The 26,235-nt window shown below is 40.8% G+C and overlaps 1 protein-coding gene and 1 pseudogene across 12 annotated transcripts in view; one reads left to right on the top strand and one right to left on the bottom strand.

Moving 5' to 3' along the window:
• Positions 1 to 2,518: 2,518 nt before the first annotated feature.
• Positions 2,519 to 26,235, bottom strand: part of CDIN1 (CDAN1 interacting nuclease 1) — a 246,658-nt gene continuing 222,941 nt past the window's right edge. For 4 of the 12 annotated variants that reach the window (XM_077938687.1, XM_077938682.1, XM_015141816.3 and 1 more), the window contains 2 exons: positions 3,527 to 3,692; positions 2,519 to 3,111 (listed from right to left, as the gene is read on the bottom strand). In XM_077938687.1, the coding sequence (XP_077794813.1) occupies positions 3,563 to 3,692 (130 nt within the window). In that variant the 3' untranslated portion in view covers positions 2,519 to 3,111; positions 3,527 to 3,562. Of the gene's footprint in view, positions 3,693 to 26,235 lie in introns of all 12 variants that reach the window. The other 8 variants (XM_077938685.1, XM_077938681.1, XM_015141820.3 and 5 more) reach the window with 3 other exon arrangements.
• LOC144330531 (18S ribosomal RNA) lies at positions 16,382 to 16,842 on the top strand (annotated as a pseudogene).

The following is a 26,235-nucleotide window of genomic DNA, read 5'->3' as shown; positions in this document are numbered from 1 at the left end:
GCTCCCGTCAGATCACATGAAAATGGCAAGCTACCCCCAAGATGAATGAGCTAGGAGTGAATCGTTAAATTATACAGACATTTTGCTATTTTAATCAGCTGAACACCACCACTCAGGCTGAAAGTAGCTATAAAACCTTACTTTTTTTTTTTCTTCTTTTTTTGCTCCAAATCATTTACTGAAGGCATGAACCTCAAGCCATGTTTAACCCTGTAAAATCTTATTATCTTAGTTAAAATTTTATGATCCTTCTGGTGCCACATATGCACTTGAGTATTTAGGCATGTGGAGGGTGCTTAAGTTGTTTCTCCCCAAAGAGGTTAGGCCAATTGCTCCCAACGCCCCAACCAGACGTATGCATCAGGACATATTTTCGTCTTGGGATCATGATCTTTTAGAGAGAAAAAGAGCCCAAGAGTAATGAGAAAATGCAGGGTACATGTCCATGTGGAGGGAAACTAGCAAAGGCCAGCGCAGGGGAAGATGACATGGAAAAAGTGAAAAGTGAAGTGAGAAAGCATATGGAAGCAGTAAGGATTTAATGCAATTGAGACAGCAGGACTCTAGATGGGAAGAGTTAAAAAGAGGAGGCATCTAAGCCATCTTGGTTCCAAAGAGAAAAGAAAGCAATGGGTGTAGCTCCCCAGTGAGAAGCAAGTGAATTAACTGTTCACTTCAGCATTAATTAATGTGGCCCACCAGGGACCATTTAGGTAGATTACCTCATCAGGGCTCTAAGCAGTCCCCTGGTGGCCTGAGTGAGTTAATGCACCCCCTCAAGACCAGCAATTTATCATCTTTTCCAGGGGGAATCAAGCCTTGCAGATAATGAACAGGTACACACACCTACAGTTACAAAAAAATTATTTCCCCTGGAGGTCCAGCTTTCTACTTTAGACCTCTGAGACTTTCCTTTTCTTTTAGATTTTAGGAGTGTTGTAAAGAGCTGATGTATGCTTCACTAGAAGGCAAAAGAAAAAAATGGATATGCAAATGTTTATGGTTTTTTTTTTTTTTTGAGGGGGTACATATGCGAGGTGGGAAGGAGTATATGCAGTTGCCTTACATATGAGTACTAGATCAGCTTTGCTTTGAGTTGCTCTGTTTCCAGACTTCAAATGGTCTCCTGTGTGTTTGTGAGGGCAGATGCTTGGCAAGTCTGTATATGCCAGGGAGAACGTCATTCAGTTTTACGTTTTACACACGCTCCTGCTTTCTGGCTTTGCATAATTCATTAGCATGGTGTGCGGAATGCACCATAAAACAAGATTTGGCTTTAATGTTAACGTTCTAATGACGACAGCAATAAAAATAAGTTGTCATTCCGTGTCTACTTTCTGGGGCTGATGTTTATATTGTCTAAACTAAAAAAACCAAACAAGCAGACAACGCATAGAGATGGGTTTCAGCCTGAGTGGTGTCGTTCAGCTGATTTTTTTTAACAGAAAAAGAAACAAACCAAGGAGACTTTAAGCTTCCAATTGGGGAACATTACTACCTTCTGTCCCATACCCCTCCAATTCAAAAGGAGGATAATAATTACATTAGTTTTTATGTGTGAAAAACTTACTTTTGACTAATTTGTAACCTTATTGTAGTGTGTACAGTTTACTGTTGGGTTCTTTCTCACGTTTAAGGACCAGATTTTAAGCCTCATTCATAAAGAGGAGGTAGCGCCTTTGCTAGGAACACCAGTACCTTCTCACAACACATTATGTCAGGGCAACAGGTAAAAGAATAAATATAAAATGCAAGTACCTTTTTTATTTTTTAATTTATTTGTTCACGTTCATCATAAATTTGTTTAATGTAAAATAAACAAATCCTTGACAAGGGTTTAACAGGATTTTCAACATCTGTGCAGATAAATGTAATTTATTCCTAAAGAAAAAACAGTTAAGAACATGCCAGGAAACCTGCTTTTAACATTTTTGTATAAAGTGTGTGTGTGTGTGTGTGTGTGTGTGTGTGTGTGTGTGTGTGTGTGTGTGTGTATCCAGGCAATACAGTAGTGGTTTCAAATCATTCTGTTTCACTCAGAAGCCTGCAGGATGAATTTTATACTGAAACAGAAGTTTGCCTGATACTTCTTTAGCATTTCATCTTCTTCCTCTCTCTTTTGATTTAATGCACCCCACTCAGAGTTAAAATCCACACATGTTTGGACCAGGTTTGTGTCCTTCAAAAGGAAAGGCAGCAGGCATATTTTTCCAAACCTTCTTTGGTAGAAAATGAACAAAGTATAAATGACATATTTAGTCTTTTGAAAAAACTCAAGCAATGTATATAAGTTACAGCTGTCTGCAACAGTTACATTGTTGTTGTTAGTATTTCCCAAATCATCTATTCAACATTATAAGTTATGTTTTATAATGTTGTAGCAAATATTTTACTAAATATGTTTTGGGTACAGATTAATATTCAACTTTCCAAAAGATAGGTTTATTATTAACTTATTGATGTTTCGCTTTAGACTGAAATCTGATTTGCAGTACATAAAAGTACATGAAAGTGAATAAAGTGAACAAATAGAAAAATCTCCTTTATTTTGCTTATTTAAAAATTGCTCCAGGTTTATTTCTGGCACACTTAGTTCATACAAAGCTAAACATTTCTAATGCTGAACTTATTTGAGTGTTATATAATTACATGGTATAAAATGCATATACTAAGCAGTATACAGAATGTGCCTTTAAAAAACTCTACTCATAAAAATACTAGCTCACGTACATACTGACAACTAGCCATGTTTAAAAATAAACTCTCCTCAATGTTGGGTCGTCTCCTCTCAGCCCCCAATCTAAAGGAGTGTGGTTTCCAGGCACAATGGAACTAATACTTTCAAATAAGATAAATCGAAAATATTTGGTGTTCAAATAACATTATTAAAAGAGGAAATTCTCATCAAGTGTATTTTTGCAGCTTGGCTTACTGTCACAGAAGTCAGGAAGCCGTAAAGATTGAATACAGCAAACACACGGCATAGGCGGGCTGCCCTCAAGGTCTTCTGGAGCTCTGCAGGTGAGTGCAAAGGTGGCTTCGGACTTTGTGGCTTCAGCTTTCCTAGGTTTGTGCTAGATTATTCCACGATGGTAATGCAACGCTGGGTCTCTGTGAGTGCACGTGAAGAGAAAGGGAGAGGGAGAGAGAGTGAATGGAGGCTTAGGGAAAAAAAAAATAAGAGGGTGATTCGGTAACTGGGAGGACAATTGAAAAATCACACCTTTCAGTCTTCACATTTTTTCTTTTGTTCAGCATACAAGGAGAAACCATCCGGAAGAAAGAAAGATTATGACTATCTATAAACTAATTGTCTGACAGAGACAGAAATGCTGATAATGAGTGGGTTGTGTCTGTAGTTCTTGGCTGTTCACATCAGCAAGGGATGAAGGAAAACAGAAACTCCTGATATGTTTGTCTAAAGAGGTAGTGGTGTGACTACGGGCAGCAAGAGTTCAGCTGAAGTTCAGGGCAGATGTTGCCAGGATCTTACAGTGCAGGAAAGTAAAATTGCTTCCGGATTCACCTTTTCCTCCCAGCTTCTCCTCCAGGATCTTCAGGGTCAAGCTAGGCTGTGGCATAAGGTGACAATGTTGGTAGGGAAACAGGCTTTGAGCAGGATGCCCCTTTCCCGGTTGCAGTCCAGCTCCTGGATAAATCCATACCAATAGATGACTAAGCCTGGCCCAAATCTGTAAAAACACCAGAAAATGACACACACACACACATGGTATCAACAGAGCTCTTGAAAAAAGTCACCTTGGGGCACTGATAAGATGACCAAATGACAGGACTGCACAAAATTTTCGTTTTGGTTGCTAGCATTATGACTGAAAATAGCCAAACTTATACCAAAGAGTTCACATAACACACATACTGCCTGCTTGGATGGATGTGTTACCTTTCTTTTCAGAAACCTGAAGTATTTCGGATATAGAAACTCTGAATCTTACCTTTCAGTAAGGTGTTATGAGCCTGGGCTGATGTGACCACCTAGCTGATGCACAAATTCACAGTGCAAACAGGGATGAGCTGGGGAATGCCTGTCTTGGGATTTAAGTCTAACATTTAATGGTACTATTTAAAAAAAAAATTAAACTTGCCTAATTGCAACTAAGAAAAATAAAAGACTGTTTGAAAACAGAATTTTAAAAAATGCAACAATGTATGGTCCTCTTCTGGCTAGAATGTTCTACTCATGCACCCATTGGGCTGGAAGTACTTCCTGTCATCCATATGACACACTGGGTCCCTTTACCGTCTGCGTTACAACTTCTCTGAGTGTGGCCCTGGCATCAAGTTTGGTCATTGGTGCTTATGGAAATGAGGAATAAGGTCATGTAGGCTTGTGACAAAGTATAGACAGCCACGGGCTTCATAAAACCTCAGCATTTCTAAGCTGTGCCTCTGAATTATCTGCAGTTTTGTTAGCAGTGACGGATCCCCGCCAGGCAGACTCAGGAAGTGGCCCTATAGACTGCTTCACCCATCAGGAAGTTGAGACCTTTAGGCTGGGTTCATAAAGATGTAATCACTATCAATCATTGCACACAGAGATGTTTTGCACATCAGTTTCACGTTTTTCCTACCGAGGGCACTTAATTAAAGGGCAGCACTACTTTTGGTGTAGTGTTGCAGGAATTTTACAGTGTAATAATAAATTATGAATGTTGGGTTAGTAAAAGGATGTCTAAAAACAGAACTGCTTTCTGTATTCTAACATTACAGCAGGCTGAACCATGCTAGGCCAAAAAGCTTTTTCCTTCCATGATTTATTATACGCTGTCGTGCACTTGCCAAAACTAACAATACAGGATGGGCTGCGAGATACTGTATGCACAGGAACAAGTTCAATTGGATGTCACGGCCTGGTTTATTTGGGGATTCACATTAGTGGGGTAGCCAAGTTGTATTCAAGATTATTTAAAACTTTGGGAGTCCCCTCTGTGCAGGTACAGAACCATGAGATGGCAACTCATCGCTTGATCTTGTTCTAGAAGAAGTAGGAACTGGGTATAATTAGAAGCCTTGGAGCACCAGGCCCACTGAGATTTATCAGCTGCAGATGTTCTCTCCTTCCTCAGCTTCCCCAAAGAAAAGATTCCTTTGAGGTCAGAATTAGGCTACCTGTGCACAGGTGTGTGGGTCCCCAGGCTCAAATGCATACAAGACGAAGCTCACACCTGCAGAAGAACTTGCTTCCATTTAACCGAGGGTTTCTTAGTAACTTTTAATCACAAACACTTGTCTGTAATTGGAACATAAACCATTGGTACCTTTATTTTACAAAGAGCTCTATGATTAGTGTCAAATGATCTCAGATTTGTCAAAACAAGTCTGGCAAGAACAGAAAGATTTGTGATTCCGTGGACCACGTCTGAGAAGCCTCAAACCTTCCCATCACTGAAGCACCCCTGAGTCACGGCCTTGACAGATCTAACATTAGGCTCAACACATTCTTCCATTTTATTATACAGCCATTCTGGAGACCATGATGCTCTTTAGAAAGGCACTAATATTTTCACAAAGGAAGAAAAAAACTGTGATCTAACAAGTCACAGGGAAGAACAAAAGAATATATGGAGGTCATAAAAAACAAGCCCAGTATTTTAAAGATTTAATAAAACAAAAACACATATCACCAGCACTGAGCGAGTGAGAGCAGCCTGCACTTTCTCTGAACAGCTAAATCATAAGCCAAAGGACACGAAGCATGACAGCTCTTTACGAAAATGGCATTTTCTAGGCAGAAAAGCCAGGCTGGGGAACACCTCAGTGCTCAAGAAAATGGACTTGTTTCACTTGTGAGGCAACAGATATTCCTGCAACTCAAAAAGGTTTTGCAAGATTGTGAACCTGAACATTTCATGTAGTGGTTCACAACCAGGATTCCCTAAAGGTACCAACACAGATCTATTAACATTTTGAGTAGGATTCATTAATAAGGCTCTACTGTCTACCTATGTTTTATGTTTCTTATGGAACTATGTTTAGGTTAGATAACATTACCTCTGTCAATGTAGCTCAAAACCTCTGAATGACAGTATGTCTCTAATTAATTAAGAACGAGGAAGCACAACTTCCCCTTGTAAATAGAGATTGATAGGCTTTCAAATTATGTGGTCTTGGGTGACAAAAACAATAGGGACTTTAGAGGGTGATAAGTTTGGAAATTTAATGGCAGAACGAGATCTGGCCTTATTCCCAGCACCTACTTTAGTGCATTTCTGAGCCTTCTTCTACAGCTCAGGATCCAGAGATTATCAGATGCTGACGAGATAACCTTTCAGCAACCTACCTGTTTATGAAGAGGCTGACCACATTAAGCAACTGTATATAATCAATTTCTTGGTTATCGGAAGTAACAGGAGGGGAAGTTTTGGTTGCTAATTTGAAATACCAAGCAATCAAAAATGGTAAAAGAGGTGTAAAATAGGACCCTAGAACATTTTTATTTAGGTCAAATGCACACTTCTGGGTTGAACCATTTCCCCTTTTTGATGCCTATTCTTATTTACTGTGGCACCACTAGACAAAAATGAGGTCCCTGGGAAGGCAAATATAACCTTTGTGACCAACAAAAATCAAAGAGACTTTGTTAACAACATTGAAAAGAAAACAGAGTTCTCGGGTCTGAGGAGATGTGCACAGCAGAGGTTGGTGTGCTACTGAGATTGCAGCCCTCCCTGCCAGCTGGGAGACACTCAGGAATGGGTGTCCATGGACATCCGAATTGATTCTGGAAACACTTTTTAAAGTTGACTATAATGTTATGGTTGCTATACTCATGGTCAAATAATAAGATCAAAGACCCCCAATGCAGTTTAAAGACTCCTGAGAAGCAGAGACTAGAATGTGAATGACGTCTGAAAAGTAATTTTGCTTGCAAATAAAATATCACCAAATTAGCAAAAACAACAAATACTGCTTGAAAAAATGGGAGGTTTAAGTCAGGAGCCATCAGAGACCATGAAGGCAAGAAAGATGAGGTTTTTCATAAGTAATGACCCCTTATAAATATGTTCAAAATGTGTTTCTTGGCTGGGCACAGTGGCTCACGCCTGTAATCCAAGCACTTTGGGAGGCTGCGGCAGGCCGAACACTTGAGGTCATAAGTTCGAGACCAGCCTGGCCAATATGGTGAAACCCCGTCTCTACTAAAAATACAAAAAAATTAGCCATGTGTGGTGGTGCTCGCCTGTAGTCCTAGCTACTCAAGAGGCTATGGTGGGAGAATCTCTTGAACCCAGGAGATAGAGGTTGCAGTGAGCTGAGATTGCACTACTGTACTCCAGCCTGGGTGACAGAGCAAGACTCTGTCCGAGAAAAAAAAAAAAAAAGTGATTCTCTGGTTTCATTCCATTTTAGAGTATTTAGAGAAATTCAATCAGATACGGCAGAACTAACTCTGGCCCTTCTGTGTATACCTGTTTCCTAGTGATTATCCCTCTGTTTCACCATTTGTCTGTTATATTGGGACCCTGTTGAGGGTAAAGACCATATTTTAATGTATTCATGTCCTCCATGCCTAACACAGTGCCTGGCACGTGAAGGATACCCTCAGGGACAAGATGGGCAATAGAAGGTTAGCACTAAGATGATCAGACAGCGTTGCGTTGGTTATAGAATCAGGGCGAATCCAGAGACAGGGCTGCAGGCAGAGTCAGCCGTTGCCTCGGCATGGCAATTTTATTAATGACCAGAGTGGGCACACTGGTGGCATACTTACAGGTCAGAGATGGGGGTGGGGGGGTTTGATGGGATTTTATTGTGGTTTGGTGGTTTGGTGTTGTGGAGTTGTGGAGTTGATTGTTGGTATGTCCTACAAGCATGAATTAAATAACACCTTGCTGATGGTTATGCGGGGCTAGGATATTGAACGTAGGTGCGATTAATAATGGCATGGACCAGGAATCAAAGGCAGGCGCGGCAGGACGGGATGTGGTGGGAGTCAGCATTCTGCGATGGGGTTGCGTGCAGACCAGAGATAAAAGATACCAAATGCATGGAGAGCTCCCGTGACTGGTTAATAGGGTGATAGACCCGTGATCCATCGAGATGTCTTATTTAAGGGGAACGTGTGGGCGATCTTGATTGTTACGGCCCTGAGGTAAGAACCAGATGCCGGATACAGTTCAGTTATAGCTACCCCCACGAGTTCTGGGCCCGGAGCGAGGAGAGTGGCATTATTTGGGCGGGATATTGGTTTCACGGAGGATGGTCAACAAGGGACTCCTAAGTGAGGGGGGGCATCCGTGGTGAAGAGGACTTTTTAATAGATATGTGCTATGTCCGATAAATGACTTAATGTACTATCTACGATCAATATATGACTAGTTCTGTTGGTATGCGTAGGGGTGGTGTATGGGCTTTGGAGATGTGTGTTATGTGTTACTGTTGAAGTGTTTAGTAGAGTCCCTGCTTGTAAGCATGTCTTTCGAGAAAGTTGGGTAAGTATGTAATAATATGTGTTATGTACAGTCAAGCATATATAGTACTATATATTATACATGTTGGCTAGCAGTAATGCACGAATTACATAGAGGCATTAAAGGTAGGTTAATACTAAAGTTGGGCTGTAAAGCTTGTACAACATAAAATACAGAAAGTAGTTTAAGTTAGAATGCCGGTTTTGGGTGTTGGTAGTAGAGTTAAATACTTTCTTTCTGATTGCCCTGGGGAGAGTATTCCATTTCTGGTTTACAAGGCCAGTGTATTAAATTTATACTACGAGGGCAGGTTCATTTGAGCAGGTTGTTCTCGATTAGGGAGGCCAGTGGTATTAAGATTAAGATTGTGATAAAGTATATTGTAGATGCTATTTGGCCAATAATGATAAAGGGTTGGGTTACTGGTTGGCTTCCAATTCAGGTGAGGGTTAGTAGAATTGTGACTAGGAGTCAGAGTAGGAATTGGCTGAGTGGGTGAAATATTATGCTTTGTTGTTTAGATTTGTGGAGTATGGGGATAACTGCTAGAATGAGGATCGATAGGAAGAGTGCTAGTACGCCTCCCAATTTGTTGGGGACAGATCGTAGAATTGCGTATGCAAATAGGAAGTATCATTCTGGTTTAGTATGTGGAGGGGTGTTTAGCGGGTTGGCCGGGGTATAGTTGTCTGGGTCGCTTAGGAGGTCGGGTGAAAATAATGTTAATGTTGTTAGGGTAAAGAGAAGGAGGACTACTCCTAGAATATCTTTAATTGTATAGTAGGGGTGAAAGGTGATTTTGTCTGGGTTAGAGGAGATTCCGCAGGGGTTGTTTGACCCTGTTTCGTGTAGGAATAGTAAGTGTATGGTGGTGAGAGTACACTCCCCCCTAATCAATATTATGCCCATCATCCTACTAGTATTTGCTGCTTGCGAAGCAGCAGTAGGCCTCGCCTTACTAATCTCAATCTCCAACACATATGGGCTAGATTATATTCACAACCTAAGCCTACTTCAATGCTAAAAATAATTATCCCTACAACTATACTATTGCCAATAACATGACTCTCCAAAAACAACGCAATCTGAATCAACTTGACCATGCATAGTCTGACCATTAGCCTCGTTCCTCTACTATTCTTTAACCAAACTGACAACAACTTTCTCAACTACTCAACCTACCTATCTTCCGATTCGCTAACAACACCTCTCCTAATACTAACTGCCTGACTCCTACCCCTCATAATCATAGCAAGCCATTACCACCTATGCAATAAGCCCACTTCACAAAAAAAAACTCTACCTCTCTATAATAATCTTCCTACCAACCACCTTAATTCTAACATTCATAGCCACAGAACTAATTATATTCTATATTCTATTTGAAACTACCCTCATTCCCACCCTAATTATCATCACCAAATGAGGCAACCAAGCAGAACGTCTCAACGCAAGCACATACTTTCTATTCTACACTCTAACCGGCTCTCTACCCCTACTCATTATACTAATCTACACCTACAATAACATAGGCTCATTAAATATCACACTACTAACGCTCACAGACCAAAAACTAACAACCACTTGATCCCATAACTTTACTTGACTAGCATGCATAATAGCCTTTATGACAAAAATACCCCTATATGGCCTACACTTGTGACTTCCTAAGGCTCACGTCGAAGCCCCCATTGCAGGATCAATAGTCCTTGCCGCAGTACTCCTAAAACTGGGCGGCTACGGCATAATACGACTCACTTCCATCCTTAATCCTCTAACAGAGTATATAGCCTACCCATTCCTTATACTATCTCTATGAGGTATAATCATAACAAGCTCAATCTGTCTTCGACAAACAGACCTGAAATCACTCATCGCAAACTCTTCCGTAAGCCATATAGCCCTAGTAATCGTAGCCTCACTCATCCAAACCCCCTGAAGCTTCTCCGGCGCAACTATCCTCATAGTAGCCCATGGACTCACCTCCTCCATATATTTCTGCCTAGCTAACTCAAACTACGAACGCACCCACAGCCGCATCATATTACTATCCCGAGGACTTCAAGTCCCACTCCCATTAATAACCTTTTGATGGTTCACAGCAAACCTCGCCAATCTTGCCATACCCCCCACTATTAACCTACTCGGCGAGCTCTTTGTAATCGCAGCTTCATTTTCTTGATCCCATATTACTATCATACTAACAGGACTCAATATACTAATTACAGCCCTCTACTCTCTCCACATGTTCATCACAATGCAACGAGGGACACTTACTCATCATATAATCAACATAAAACCCCCCTTTACACGAGAAAACACATTAATATTTATACACCTTGCTCCAGTCATTCTTCTGTCCCTCAATCCTAATACCATTCTAGGGTTTACTCTCTGTAAATATAGTTTAATCAAAACATTAGATTGTGAACCTAACTATAGAAGCTTACTACTTCTTATTTACCGAGAAAACTTGCAAGGACTGCTAACCCATGCCTCCGTACTTAAAATTACGGCTTTCTCAACTTTTAAAGGATAACAGCTATCCATTGGCCTTAGGAGCCAAAAACACTGGTGCAACTCCAAATAAAAGTAACAATTATGTGCACCTCTATTATGATAACAACCCTCGCCTCCCTAACTCTTCCAATTTTTGCCACCCTCATTAACCCTAACAAAAAACGCTCATACCCTATGTAAAAATAATTATAATATATACCTTTATTACTAGCCTTCTTCCAACAACCCTATACATCTTCTCAAATCAAGAAACAACCATTTGAAGCTGACATTGAATAACAATCCAAACATTAGATTTAACACTAAGCTTTAAACTAGACTACTTTTCTATAATATTTACTCCAATCGCACTATTCATCACCTGATCCATCATAGAATTCTCACTATGGTACATAAGCTCAGACCCAAACATCAATCAATTCTTCAAATATCTCCTCATTTTTCTCACTACCATACTAATTCTAGTTACTGCCAACAACCTCTTCCAACTCTTCATTGGCCGAGAGGGTGTAGGGATCATATCCTTCCTTCTAATCAGCTGATGATACGCTCGAACAGACGCCAACACAGCAGCCATCCAAGCAATTCTATACAACCGCATCGGCGACATTGGTCTTATCCTAGCTATAACATGATTCCTCCTGCACTATAACTCATGAGACTTTCAACAAATACTGGCCCTAAACTCCAACTCAAACCCCCTCCCACTAATGGGCCTTCTCCTAGCAGCAACAGGAAAATCAGCTCAATTTGGTCTTCACCCCTGATTACCCTCTGCCATAGAAGGTCCAACTCCAGTTTCAGCTCTACTTCACTCCAGCACCATAGTTGTTGCTGGAGTATTCCTACTTATTCGCTTTCACCCTTTAATAGAAAGCAACACATTAATCCAAAACCTCACACTATGTCTGGGAGCCATTACTACCCTATTCATAGCCATCTGTGCCCTCACACAAAACGATATCAAAAAAATCGTGGCCTTCTCCACCTCGAGCCAACTAGGCCTAATAATAGTCACTATTGGTATTAACCAACCACACTTAGCATTCCTACACATCTGCACCCATGCTTTCTTTAAAGCTATACTCTTTATATGCTCCAGATCTATTATTCATAATTTAAATAACGAACAAGACATCCGAAAAATAGGAGGTCTATTTAAAACAATGCCTATCACCTCAACTTCCCTAGTTATTGGCAACCTAGCACTCACGGGAATACCCTTCCTCATAGGCTTCTACTCCAAAGACCTCATTATCGAAGCCACAAACACGTCATATACCAATGCCTGAGCCCTATCTATTACTCTCATCGCCACCTCCCTGACAAGCGCCTACAGCACTCGAACCATTCTCCTTACCCTAACAGGACAACCCCGCTGCCCAACCCTAATAAACATCAACGAAAACAACCCCGCCCTACTAAACCCAATTAAACGCCTCATAATAGGCAGTATAGTTACAGGATTCCTTGTCACTAACAATATCCCCCCTACCTCACTCCCCCAACCAACAATACCCCTCTACCTAAAACTCTCAGCCTTATGCACAACCACCCTCGGTTTCCTAACAGCCCTAGACCTCGCCCTTATGACCAATAAACTAAAAGCAAAAAATTCATCACAAATATTCAAATTCTCCAACATACTAGGATATTTTCCCACCACGATCCATCATATAGTCCCATATCAAAACCTACTTATAAGCCAAAATTTAGCCCTCCTCTTATTAGATTCAACATGACTAGAAAAATCCATACCCAAAATAATCTCACAAACACACATTACTACCTCCATAGCTGTAACTACCCAGAAAGGCATAATCAAACTCTACTTCCTCTCTTTCCTCATTCCTCTTACCCTAACCCTACTTCTAATAATATAGTCTATTACCTCGAGTGATCTCAATCACAATATACACACCAACAAACAACGTCCAACCAGCAACCACCACTAATCAACACCCATAATCATACAAGGCACCCGCACCAATAGAATCACCTCGAACTAACCCCAATCCTTCCCCCTCAAAAATCTCCCAACTACCCATATTATTAAAATTAACCACCACTACTCCATCAAAACCTAAAACCCATAAAACTAACCCCACTTCCATTATTAATCCCACCAAAAGACCCCCTAGAACCTCAAGCCCTGAACCCCATGTTTCGGGATACTCTTCAATAGCCATTGCCGCAGTATAACCAAAAACAACTATCATACCCCCCAGATAAATTAAAAACATCATTAAACCCATGTAAGCCCCCCCATAACTTAAAATAATCACACAACCAATTACACCACTAACAATCAACGCTAAACCCCCATAGATGGGAGAGGGCTTAGAAGAAAAACCCACAAACCCTATAACCAATAATACGCTTAATGTAAATAAAATATATATCATTACTTCCATATGGACTTTAACCATAACCAATGATATGAAAAATCATCGTTGTATTTCAACTACAAAAGCGCCAAATGATCCCAATACGCAAATCTAACCCAATCATAAAAATAATTAACCACTCCCTCATTGATCTACCTACCCCATCCAACATTTCCGTGTGATGAAATTTCGGCTCACTTCTCGCAACCTGCCTAATTCTACAAATTATCACAGGCCTATTCTTAGCAATGCACTACTCACCAGACACCTCCTCTGCTTTCTCCTCAATCGCACACATCACTCGAGACGTAAATTACGGCTGAACCATCCGCTATCTCCACGCTAACGGTGCCTCCATACTCTTCATCTGCCTCTTCCTGCACGTAGGCCGAGGCCTCTACTATGGCTCATATCTTCTCCTAGAAACCTGAAACATTGGCATTATGCTCCTACTCATAACCATAGCAACAGCCTTTATGGGCTACATACTCCCATGAAACCAAATATCATTCTGAGGGGCAACAGTAATCACAAATCTACTTTCAGCAATCCCATACGTCGGAACCAACCTCGTCCAATGAGTCTGAGGTGGCTATGCCATTGATAACCCTACTCTCGTACGATTCTCCACCCTACACTTCATCCTACCCTTCATTATCGTTGCCCTCACCACCGTACACTTACTATTCCTACACGAAACAGGGTCAAACAACCCCTGCAGAATCTCCTCTAACCCAGACAAAATCACCTTTCACCCCTACTATACAATTAAAGATATTCTAGGAGTAGTCCTCCTTCTCTTTACCCTAACAACATTAACATTATTTTCACCCGACCTCCTAAGCGACCCAGACAACTATACCCCGGCCAACCCGCTAAACACCCCTCCACATACTAAACCAGAATGATACTTCCTATTTGCATACGCAATTCTACGATCTGTCCCCAACAAATTGGGAGGCGTACTAGCACTCTTCCTATCGATCCTCATTCTAGCAGTTATCCCCATACTCCACAAATCTAAACAACAAAGCATAATATTTCACCCACTCAGCCAATTCCTACTCTGACTCCTAGTCACAATTCTACTAACCCTCACCTGAATTGGAAGCCAACCAGTAACCCAACCCTTTATCATTATTGGCCAAATAGCATCTACAATATACTTTATCACAATCTTAATCTTAATACCACTGGCCTCCCTAATCGAGAACAACCTGCTCAAATGAACCTGCCCTCGTAGTATAAATTTAATACACTGGCCTTGTAAACCAGAAATGGAATACTCTCCCCAGGGCAATCAGAAAGAAAGTATTTAACTCTACTACCAACACCCAAAACCGGCATTCTAACTTAAACTACTTTCTGTATTTTATGTTGTACAAGCTTTACAGCCCAACTTTAGTATTAACCTACCTTTAATGCCTCTATGTAATTCGTGCATTACTGCTAGCCAACATGTATAATATATAGTACTATATATGCTTGACTGTACATAACACATATTATTACATACTTACCCAACTTTCTCGAAAGACATGCTTACAAGCAGGGACTCTACTAAACACTTCAACAGTAACACATAACACACATCTCCAAAGCCCATACACCACCCCTACGCATACCAACAGAACTAGTCATATATTGATCGTAGATAGTACATTAAGTCATTTATCGGACATAGCACATATCTATTAAAAAGTCCTCTTCACCACGGATGCCCCCCCTCACTTAGGAGTCCCTTGTTGACCATCCTCCGTGAAACCAATATCCCGCCCAAATAATGCCACTCTCCTCGCTCCGGGCCCAGAACTCGTGGGGGTAGCTATAACTGAACTGTATCCGGCATCTGGTTCTTACCTCAGGGCCGTAACAATCAAGATCGCCCACACGTTCCCCTTAAATAAGACATCTCGATGGATCACGGGTCTATCACCCTATTAACCAGTCACGGGAGCTCTCCATGCATTTGGTATCTTTTATCTCTGGTCTGCACGCAACCCCATCGCAGAATGCTGACTCCCACCACATCCCGTCCTGCCGCGCCTGCCTTTGATTCCTGGTCCATGCCATTATTAATCGCACCTACGTTCAATATCCTAGCCCCGCATAACCATCAGCAAGGTGTTATTTAATTCATGCTTGTAGGACATACCAACAATCAACTCCACAACTCCACAACACCAAACCACCAAACCACAATAAAATCCCATCAAACCCCCCCACCCCCATCTCTGACTCCACCTAAACCCACTTTTGCCAAACCCCAAAAACAAAAGCCTCAATTTGCCTGGCCAGAGCTTGTATTTTCATCTTTTAGGTATGCATAGCTCCAACTGCCATCCCCTCAACTAATATAAATTTACTTCACCAAGCACTCTTGACACCAGCTCACGATTTCCCCCACCCCGTATCCGCCCACCCATTACCAAACTTATACCCCCATTACCACAACCCCAAAGAAATCACCCTATAGCCATACCTATTTCCCCGTTTATGTAGCTTAAACCTACCTAAAGCAAGACACTGAAAATGCCTAGATGGGCTTGTACACCCCATAAACAAATAGGCTTGGTCCTGGCCTTTCTATTGACTCTTAGCAAGATTACACATGCAAGCATCCCCGCCCCGGTGAAGACGCCCTACAAATCACTATGACCAAGAAGAGCAAGTATCAAGCACGCACACGCAGCTCGAAACACTTTGCCTAGCCACACCCCCACGGGAGACAGCAGTGACAAATCTTTAGCAATAAACGAAAGTTTATCTAAGCTATGCTATATTAAGGGTTGGTTAATTTCGTGCCAGCCACCGCGGTCATACGATTAACCCTAGCCAATAGAGATCGGCGTAGAGAGTGTTTTAGATCCGATACAATAGAGCTAAACTCCATCTAAACTGTAAAACCCTAGCTGATGTAAAATAAACTACGAAAGTGGCTTTAAAATTTCTGAACACACTATAGCCAAGGCCCAAACTGGAATTAGATACCCCACTATACTTAGCCTTAAACCTCAATAGTTAAAACAACAAAACTACTCGCCAGAATACTACAAGCAACAGCTTAAAACTCAAAGGACTTGGCGGTGCTTCACATCCCCCTAGAGGAGCCTGTTCTGTAATCGATAAGCCCCGATCCACCCCATCCTCTCTTGCTCAGCCTATATACCGCCATCTTCAGCAAACCCTGATGAAGGTCACAAAGTGAGCGCAAATGCCCTCCCCACAAAAACGTTAGGTCAAGGTGTAACCTATGAGATGGTAAAAAATGGGCTACATTTTCTACCTCAGAAAACCCCATGATAACTCTTATGAAACCTAAGAGTCCAAGGAGGATTTAGCAGTAAATTAAGAATAGAGTGCTTAATTGAACCAGGCCATAAAGCGCGCACACACCACCCGTCACTCCCCTCAAATATACTTAAGGAACATCTTAACTAAACACCCTAATATTTATATAGAGGGGATAAGTCGTAACACGGTAAGTGTACTGGAAGGTGCACTTGGATAAATCAAGGTATAGCTTAACATAAAGCATCTGGCTTACACCCAGAAAATCCCAACACCGCTTGACTACCTTGAGCTAACACCAGCTCTCAGCACAATCAATACTAACATCAAACCAACATATACCAAACCATTCACCTACATAAAGTATAGGCGATAGAAATTTTAACCTGGCGCTATAGATACAGTACCGCAAGGGAAAGATAGAAAACTACCCAAGCACAAAATAGCAAGGATTAACCCCCGTACCTTTCGCATAATGAATTAGCTAGAAATAATTTCACAAAGAGAACTGAAGCCAAATTCCCCGAAACCAGACGAGCTACCCAAAAACAGCTAAAAGAGCGCACCCGTCTGTGAGGCAAAATAGTGGGAAGATTTCTGGGTAGAGGTGACAAGTCTACTGAGCCTGGTGATAGCTGGTTATCCAAGATAGAATCTTAGTTCAACCTTAAGTTTACCTACAGAACCACTTAATCCTCCTGTAAACTTAATTGTTAGTCTAAAGAGGGACAGCTCTTTAGACATTAGGAAAAAACCTTATGTAGAGAGTAAAAACCCCAATTACCATAGTTGGCCTAAAAGCAGCCATCAATTGAGAAAGCGTTCAAGCTCAACATCAACTACTTAAAAACCCCAAACACATAACTGAACTCCTCACACTACATTGGATTAATCTATCACCCTATAGAAGTAATAATGCTAGTATAAGTAACATGAATACTCTCTCTCCACCGCATAAGCCTAAATCAGACCGAAAGCCTCACCGATACTTAACAGCCTAGTATTGATAAACATAAACAAGCCCATACTACTTTCACTGTTAATCCAACACAGGCATGCTTTCAAGGAAAGGTTAAAAAAAGTAAAAGGAACTCAGCAAACTGAACCCCCGCCTGTTTACCAAAAACATCACCTCTAGCATTACTAGTATTAGAGGCACTGCCTGCCCAGTGACACACGTTTAACGGCCGCGGTACCCTGACCGTGCAAAGGTAGCATAATCACTTGTTCTTTAAATAGGGACTCGCATGAATGGCAACACGAGGGTTTAACTGTCTCTTACTTTCAACCAGTGAAATTGACCTGTCCGTGAAGAGGCGGACATAAGATAATAAGACGAGAAGACCCTATGGAGCTTTAATTTATTAATGCAACCAGGAATCATACAAACCTACGGATTTTTAAATCTCTACACCTGCATTAAAAATTTTGGTTGGGGTGACCTCGGAGCACAACTAAACCTCCGAATAATCCATGCTGAGACCACACAAGCCAAAGCAAACTAACATTTACAATTGATCCAATAATTTGATCAACGGAACAAGTTACCCTAGGGATAACAGCGCAATTCTATTCTAGAGTCCATATCGACAATAGAGTTTACGACCTCGATGTTGGATCAGGACATCCTAATGGTGCAGCAGCTATCAAGGGTTCGTTTGTTCAACGATTAAAGTCCTACGTGATCTGAGTTCAGACCGGAGCAATCCAGGTCGGTTTCTATCTATTCTACGTTTCTCCCTGTACGAAAGGACAAGAGAAATAAGGCCCACTTCATAAAGCGCCTTCATTACATAAATGACTTAATCTCAATTTAGCAAAATATTACATATCCAACCCAAGAACAGGGTTTGTTAAGATGGCAGAGCCCGGCAATTGCATAAAACTTAAAACTTTACAATCAGAGGTTCAACTCCTCTTCTTAACATCATGACCACAATAAACCTCCTACTCCTTATTATACCTACACTAGCCGCCATGGCGTTCCTTACACTCGTTGAACGAAAATTACTAGGCTGCATACAACTACGTAAGGGACCTAACGTTGTAGGTCCCTATGGGTTACTACAACCTTTCGCTGACGCAATAAAACTCTTTACCAAAGAACCTCTAAAACCGTCAACATCCACAACTACTCTCTATATTACCGCACCCGCTCTAGCCTTCTTAACTGCCCTCCTCCTATGAACCCCCCTCCCCATACCTAACCCCCTAATTAACTTCAACCTAGGACTCCTATTCATCCTGGCCACATCCAGCCTAACTGTCTACTCCATCCTATGATCTGGATGAGCATCAAATTCAAACTACGCCCTAATTGGAGCCCTATGGGCCGTCGCCCAAATGATCTCATACGAAGTCACCCTCGCTATCATTCTACTGTCAGTCTTACTAATAAGTGGCTCATTCAACCTCAACATACTCATTACAACACAAGAGCACCTCTGGCTTCTCCTACCATCATGACCACTGACCATAATATGATTTACCTCCACACTAGCAGAAACAAATCGAACCCCCTTCGATCTCATAGAAGGCGAATCAGAACTAGTATCAGGCTTTAACACTGAATACTCCGCAGGTCCATTCGCCCTAGTCTTCATGGCCGAATACATAAATATCATCATAATAAATGCCCTAACAACCACAATTTTCTTGGGCACATCCTACCCCATCCATTCACCAGAAATATTCACAACGTGCTTTACCATTAAAACACTCCTCCTAACTTCCTTATTTCTATGAATCCGAGCAGCATATCCCCGATTCCGCTACGACCAACTTATACACCTACTATGAAAAAACTTTCTTCCACTCACACTAGCACTCCTCATATGAAATACCTCAATGCCCATCGCAATCTCCAGCATCCCGCCTCAAACCTAGAAATATGTTTGATAAAAGAGTTACTCTGATAGAGTAAATAATAGAGGCCCCAACCCTCTTATTTCTAGGATTGCAGGTATCGAACCCACCCCTGAGAACCCAAACTTCTCCGTGCTACCTCTCACACTCTATCCTAGAGTAAGGTCAGCTAAATAAGCTATCGGGCCCATACCCCGAAAATGTTGGTCACACCCTTCCCGTACTAATCAACCCACTAGCTCAACTTATTATCTACACCACGGTAATCACAGGCACACTCATTACAACACTAAGCTCACACTGATTCCTCGCCTGAGCAGGTCTAGAGATAAACATATTAGCCTTCACTCCAATTCTAATCAAAAAAACAAACCCCCGCTCCACAGAAGCTGCTACTAAATACTTCCTAGCACAATCTACCGCATCCATAATCCTCATAATAGCAATTATTTCCAACAACCTACTATCAGGATACTGAACAATAACAAGTCACACCAATCAACTCTCATCCCTAATAATGACAACCGCCCTTGCCATAAAACTAGGAATAGCTCCCTTCCACTTTTGAGTCCCAGAAGTCCCCCAAGGAACATCCCTAACCTCCGGCCTACTCCTCCTTACATGACAAAAACTAGCCCCCATCTCAATCATATACCAAATTCACCCATCAATCAATACCTGCACTCTCTTAACCCTCTCAACCCTATCCATCATAGTAGGCAGTTGAGGGGGTCTCAACCAAACACAATTACGCAAGATCCTAGGATACTCTTCAATCACTCACATGGGCTGAATAACAATAACACTAGTATATAACCCAACTATCACAATCCCCTACTTAACTACATACATCACCCTAACAGCTACCATATTCCTAATCCTCAACCTAAACTCAAACACCACAGCTCTCATGCTATCCCACACCTGAAACAAATCAACCTGTCTAGTGCCACTAATAACATCTACCCTCCTATCCCTAGGAGGCTTACCCCCTCTAACCGGCTTCCTACCCAAGTGAATCACCATTCAAGAACTCACAATAAACAATAACTTTATCATCCCCTCCATCATAATTATCATAACCCTACTCAACCTATATTTCTACATACGTCTAATCTACACTATCTCCCTAACACTATTTCCCACATCCAACAACACAAAAATAATATGGCAATTTGAAAACACAAAACCTACACTCCTTATTCCCCCACTTATTATTGCTTCCACTCTCTTACTACCAATCTCTCCCCTAATCCTGTCTATTCCCTAGAAATTTAGGTTAAGCAAGACCAAGGGCCTTCAAAGCCCTTAGCAAGTAAAATTACTTAATTTCTGAAATACATAAGGACTGCAAATATCTGCTCTGCATCAATTGAACGCAAATCAATTACTTTAATTAAGCTAAGCCCTCGCTAGATCAATGGGACTCGAACCCACAAAAACTTAGTTAACAGCTAAACACCCTAACCAACTGGCTTTGATCCACTTCTCCTGCCGCAGGGAAAAAAGGCGGGAGAAGCCCCGGCAGAAACTTAAAGCTGCTCCTTTGAACTTGCAATCCAATGTGAAAATCACCTCAGGGCTGGTAAAAAGAGGGGTAGACCTCTGTCTTTAGGTTTACAGCCTAATGCCTACTCAGCCATCTTACCCCTCCCTCCTTTCTATTCCTACCTATGCTCATCAATCGTTGACTATTCTCAACAAACCATAAAGACATTGGGACTTTATACCTGTTGTTTGGTGCGTGAGCTGGAGTCATAGGTACGGCTCTGAGCCTTCTCATCCGAGTTGAGCTAGGCCAACCCGGCAATCTGCTAGGCAATGACCATATTTACAACATTATTGTAACAGCTCATGCGTTCAGGAGGAGGAGGCCCCATCCTATACCAACACTTATTCTGATTCTTTGGTCACCCCGAAGTCTATATCCTTATTCTTCCTGGATTTGGGATAATTTCCCACATCGTAACTCACTACTCCGGGAAAAAAGAGCCATTTGGGTACATGGGCATAGTCTGGGCTATAGTATCAATTGTGTTTTTAGGTTTTATTGCATGGGCTCATCATATGTTTACAGTTGGTATAGATGTAGATACACGGGCCTATTTCACTTCTGCCACTATAATTATTGCAATCCCTACTGGTGTTAAAGTTTTTAGCTGACTTGCCACACTCCACGGGGGCAATATTAAATGATCCCCCGCAATACTTCGAGCCCTGGGCTTTATTTTTCTATTTACCGTAGGAGGCCTAACCGGCATTATCTTAGCAAACTCATCCCTAGATATTGTATTACACGACACATACTATGTTGTCGCCCACTTTCACTATGTTTTGTCAATGGGAGCTGTCTTCGCCATTATAGGGGGCTTCATTCATTGATTCCCCTTATTTTCAGGCTATACATTAGACCAGACTTATGCCAAAGCCCATTTTATTATTATATTCGTAGGTGTAAATTTAACCTTTTTTCCACAACACTTCCTTGGCCTATCCGGGATACCCTGACGCTACTCTGATTACCCCGATGCCTACACCACATGAAATATCCTATCATCTATAGGCTCCTTTATCTCACTAACAGCAGTAATCTTAATAATCTATATGATCTCAGAAGCCTTTGCCTCAAAACGTAAAGTACTACTAATCGAACAGCCCTCCACTAGCCTAGAGTGATTGAATGGCTGTCCTCCACCCCACCACACATTTGAAGAGCCGACCTATATCAAACTAAACGAAAAAGGAGAGAGTCGAACCCCCTAAAACTGGTTTCAAGCCAATCTTATAGCCCCTATAACCCTGTAACTATATGAAAATCATATAGTTACAACAATGTTAATTATTAACATTTTCACCCCACTTACTATGTGTCCAACACTGTTCTAAGCACTTTATATATATAGAAGCACTTTATACATATTGAACCACTTAATTTCTATGCCAACTCCGTGAGGTTGGTACAGTTATCCCTGTTCTACAGGTGAAAAAAGCAAGGCATAGAACAATTAAGTAGATTGCCTAAGGTCTCACAGCTAAAAAGTAGAGGAACCAGTTTTAGAACCAAGGCAGTGTGTGATGCACTCACTATGAGGTAGTGATCGGTTTACTAAACAGGGTGATAGAATGTTAGACTTTAACCAGAAAAAGAGAGTCAATGTCCTTTGCAATGGTCAAGCCACACCTAGGGCATTTTGGGGAGTTCTGGTGTCATATTTTAAGGGGAATATCTCCAGTTTGAAAGTCAACGAAAGGATAATCCTAGGATATCTGAGGCATGGTTAGAATAAGAGTATGTCTGACTTAGAAATGAAGAGTTAAGGTTCACTAACACACTCATCATGTTCTGATTTTGAGAGTGCTCTTGGGAAGGAAGGATTTGATTCATGCTGTAGCTCTCAAGTGCAGACTTAGGACAATGCTTGAAAGTAGCCAAGAATTAGATTTTGATTCAACATGAATAAAATTTTTTCTATAACTGAAACTTTCAAAAACATGGAGTGAGTGGCCTTGCAAAATAGTGACATCAGTAGATCTATTAAATCAAGGCTGGGTTTTCATTAATTTAAAAAAATTGAACCAATGCATACAAATTGGGAATGTTTACACAAAATCCTGCATATTTAGCTTCTTTTGAGAAACTAATCGATCTGGCAACAAGCAATGGGAGATAAGTAACAGCTGCCCCCTTCAGATATAACCTAGGTTCGCAGGACTGCCACAGTCCCCACTGTTCTCTGTCACTTCCTGATGCCGAGGATCAGTGCCACGTATACCAACTGAGCTTCTTGGCTCCTAACTTCCACTATACGCCAATACTCCTCCTTGCTGCATATATAGGATGCTAAGGTTACATAAAATAAAGAATTGTCCATATTTTCTCCAGTTCTGTTGTTTTGGTAAACTTGGTTATTGTGTTCCTGAAGCTGCATATTTGAAGGAGTTGGTTACAAGGAGAACACTTTGTCAGTCAAGGTGAATTCCTGCTGACAAGCAGTGAAGAGACACATAAAAATGCCCCAACTGTGAGAGTCCCTGGCTGTTTGGTGTTGGGGCTAGCAGGCTTTGTCGATCTCAACAGGTGTTGAGGACAGTGCAGGAAACACAAATGCTGCTTCCATTTTGTTCAGTTTAAAAAAGGCAGTGAAAGCTGTTAATGTATTTTTAAAAGATTATCACCAAGAATGTTTTAAAAATGGCACTTCAGTGAGTAAATTCTTAGTTTTGGAGAAAAATCTAGCTATCCTCAGATAAGCCATGAGGATTCCAGATTGCGAATGTTGGACAGAATATGATGTAAGTGTCTTTCTGTTCAAGGTTTCCTATAACTCTCTGAGAAACTCAGTGGTTCCGACAGAAAATTTGGCCCCCCAAATTCAGGAAGAATTTACTCCCTTTTTTTTTTTTTTAAGTATAAAACAAAATACTCTCCTTGCGATGTCTCTAACACTATCCTGTAATGCAGGAATTACTAGGATGGCATTTTTACTTATAGAGAATGGAGAAGATTATTAACTTTCTATTGTCATACTTTTCCTCAAGGCATCCTCTTCAGAGACTGTTGAAAAGAAAGGTAGATGAAGGAATTTAGAGGTTTCTAATCATACTACTAGATATCATCTTGCTAAATTAGCCCCAATAACCCCTAGTTGGTTTCCTGAAGCCAGCTGAGCTTCTAGATCTCCATAGATTTCAGGGAGCCCTTGACCAATCATTATGTCTATAAAGATGCTAAGTACATATAAAATAATATAAGATCTCAATAATCAACAACAAACAGGTAACTAACATTTACTGAGCAGGCAGTGTTTCAAGAACTTTTACATGTACAGACTAATTTGGTACTCAGTACCACCCTATGAGGAGGGCACTGTGACTATCCTCATTTTACAGATGAAGAAACTGGGGTCCAAAAAGGGCCAGGTTTTGAACCCAAGCCGCCTGGCTCTACAGCTTACCCTTGTAACTACTATGCTTTACTGTCTCATTATACCTTGTGTTTATATAGCATTTTATAAGTCTTTTGACTCTGAAAAATATTTACTACACCTGGATAGGTGATAGGCAAGCAGGGGTCCAGAAGCAAGGCAACTGATAAAACCCCAGTATATGAGTTGGGATCTACCTATCTACACAGGGAATAACTCTTAAGTTTGATGTCAGTAGTTTCACACTAAAAAGTTTAGCTCCTTATTTCAATTTAAGTATCACCACATTTAGGAAGTAGATGGAAAACCAACCCATAATTCTGGCAAAATAAATGAAAATAATTACATTTGAGGGAGCATTTTTAAAACCTTTGACAAATAGGTGGAAGTAAGCTAGGGAGTGAGAATTACAGAATCACTACGTAAAGTTCAGAGAAGAGAAATGTTGCACGCTGTGAAGGGGTTCAGAAGTTATGGGGCAGAATCTAAACATGAGGGAAGAGGAGTAAATCCAGAACACTGCCACAGCTTGTTCATACACATGGAAATAAACAGCTGGAGTAAGTTATGAGGAAAACTGAGGGAAGCAACGGGTCTAAGTGAGCATATGAGGTAGAGATTTGTTTTCCCAGAAAAGAAGGTTCAGACTTGTTAAACAGGGTTGATACAGTACGCCCCGAAGGCCCAGTTTTGCTCCTAAAATAGCTGTAATATACAGATGCATCTTATGTTTGTGTCATTAGCTTGGCTTACCCATGTTTTCAGCTCTATGAGAAAACCACTACATATATTTTTAAAACTAGTATGCGTTTCATCTCTTTTGGTAATAAGACGGTGAAAGGTATGGGATTTATGTACTATTACACAATTTGTCTCTCTACCTATGATCACAGAAACTCCTGAAATTGACCTAATACTTTTCTTCCCGATGAGCTGAGTTACCATAATTGCATAAAAAAGGATTCTCAGTGCAGTAGAGTCCTACAGTATAAATCTGCATCAAGTCAATGAAACAAACAAACAGTTCTCAATTGAAGGATGACAAGTGGACTACGGAATGGTTTGATAATTTTAGTCAAGCTGCTTGTTCATGAGGGTCTTCATCAAACAGTAAAAACATACAGAAACCTTCGTTCCTAGCCCAAATTTTTTATTTCAATCATAGGCAAATAAAAAACTCCTTCTCTAAAACAAGAACAGCAGAGAATCATATGTGTGTGTGTATATATGTATATATATACACACATATACACACACACATATATATTAAAAAATCATAATCATATATACATTTCTTTTTTTCTTTCTCATTTTGAGTTGCTGTGTGGGGTCTGTGCTATCTTCTGAGGATGTGTGCAGACATGTGGTCGTTGGAGGTCGATTGTTTCACCATCAAAAAGACTTGCATGTGGTTTTTATGAAGAGTGCGTTTTCAAATACATAGTTCACGATGAAGGAGAAACATAAAACATCTTGTAATTGTTTTAAAATAAACTCTTACACTGTTGATTTAGTTTTAATCTGCGTGTTGTGATTGGTTATGCACTTGTTAATCACTGTTGTATGTATATCCAGACAGAGTTGTAAATAACTTTCCAGTCCAAGTGAAATATGCTTGCACATGTTTATATGCAAAATATGTGTATATTGATGCCTGTGTGTAAATATGTGTACCATAACAATAGATTAGTAATCATGTAATATAACATCATAAGTTTCTGGCACTATGGTCAATTTAATATACAATACAAATATTTTTTGTAGAAATGAAGTTAAAATATGATAACTTGGTTGTTTCATCTACTTTTTCTTTCCTTG

The sequence above is a fragment of the Macaca mulatta genome, chromosome 7 (genome assembly GCF_049350105.2).
Source record: "Macaca mulatta isolate MMU2019108-1 chromosome 7, T2T-MMU8v2.0, whole genome shotgun sequence".
Taxonomy (NCBI): Eukaryota; Metazoa; Chordata; class Mammalia; order Primates; family Cercopithecidae; genus Macaca; species Macaca mulatta.
Note: the sequence above shows the minus strand (reverse complement) of the source record. Positions and strands in the feature narration are given on the sequence as shown.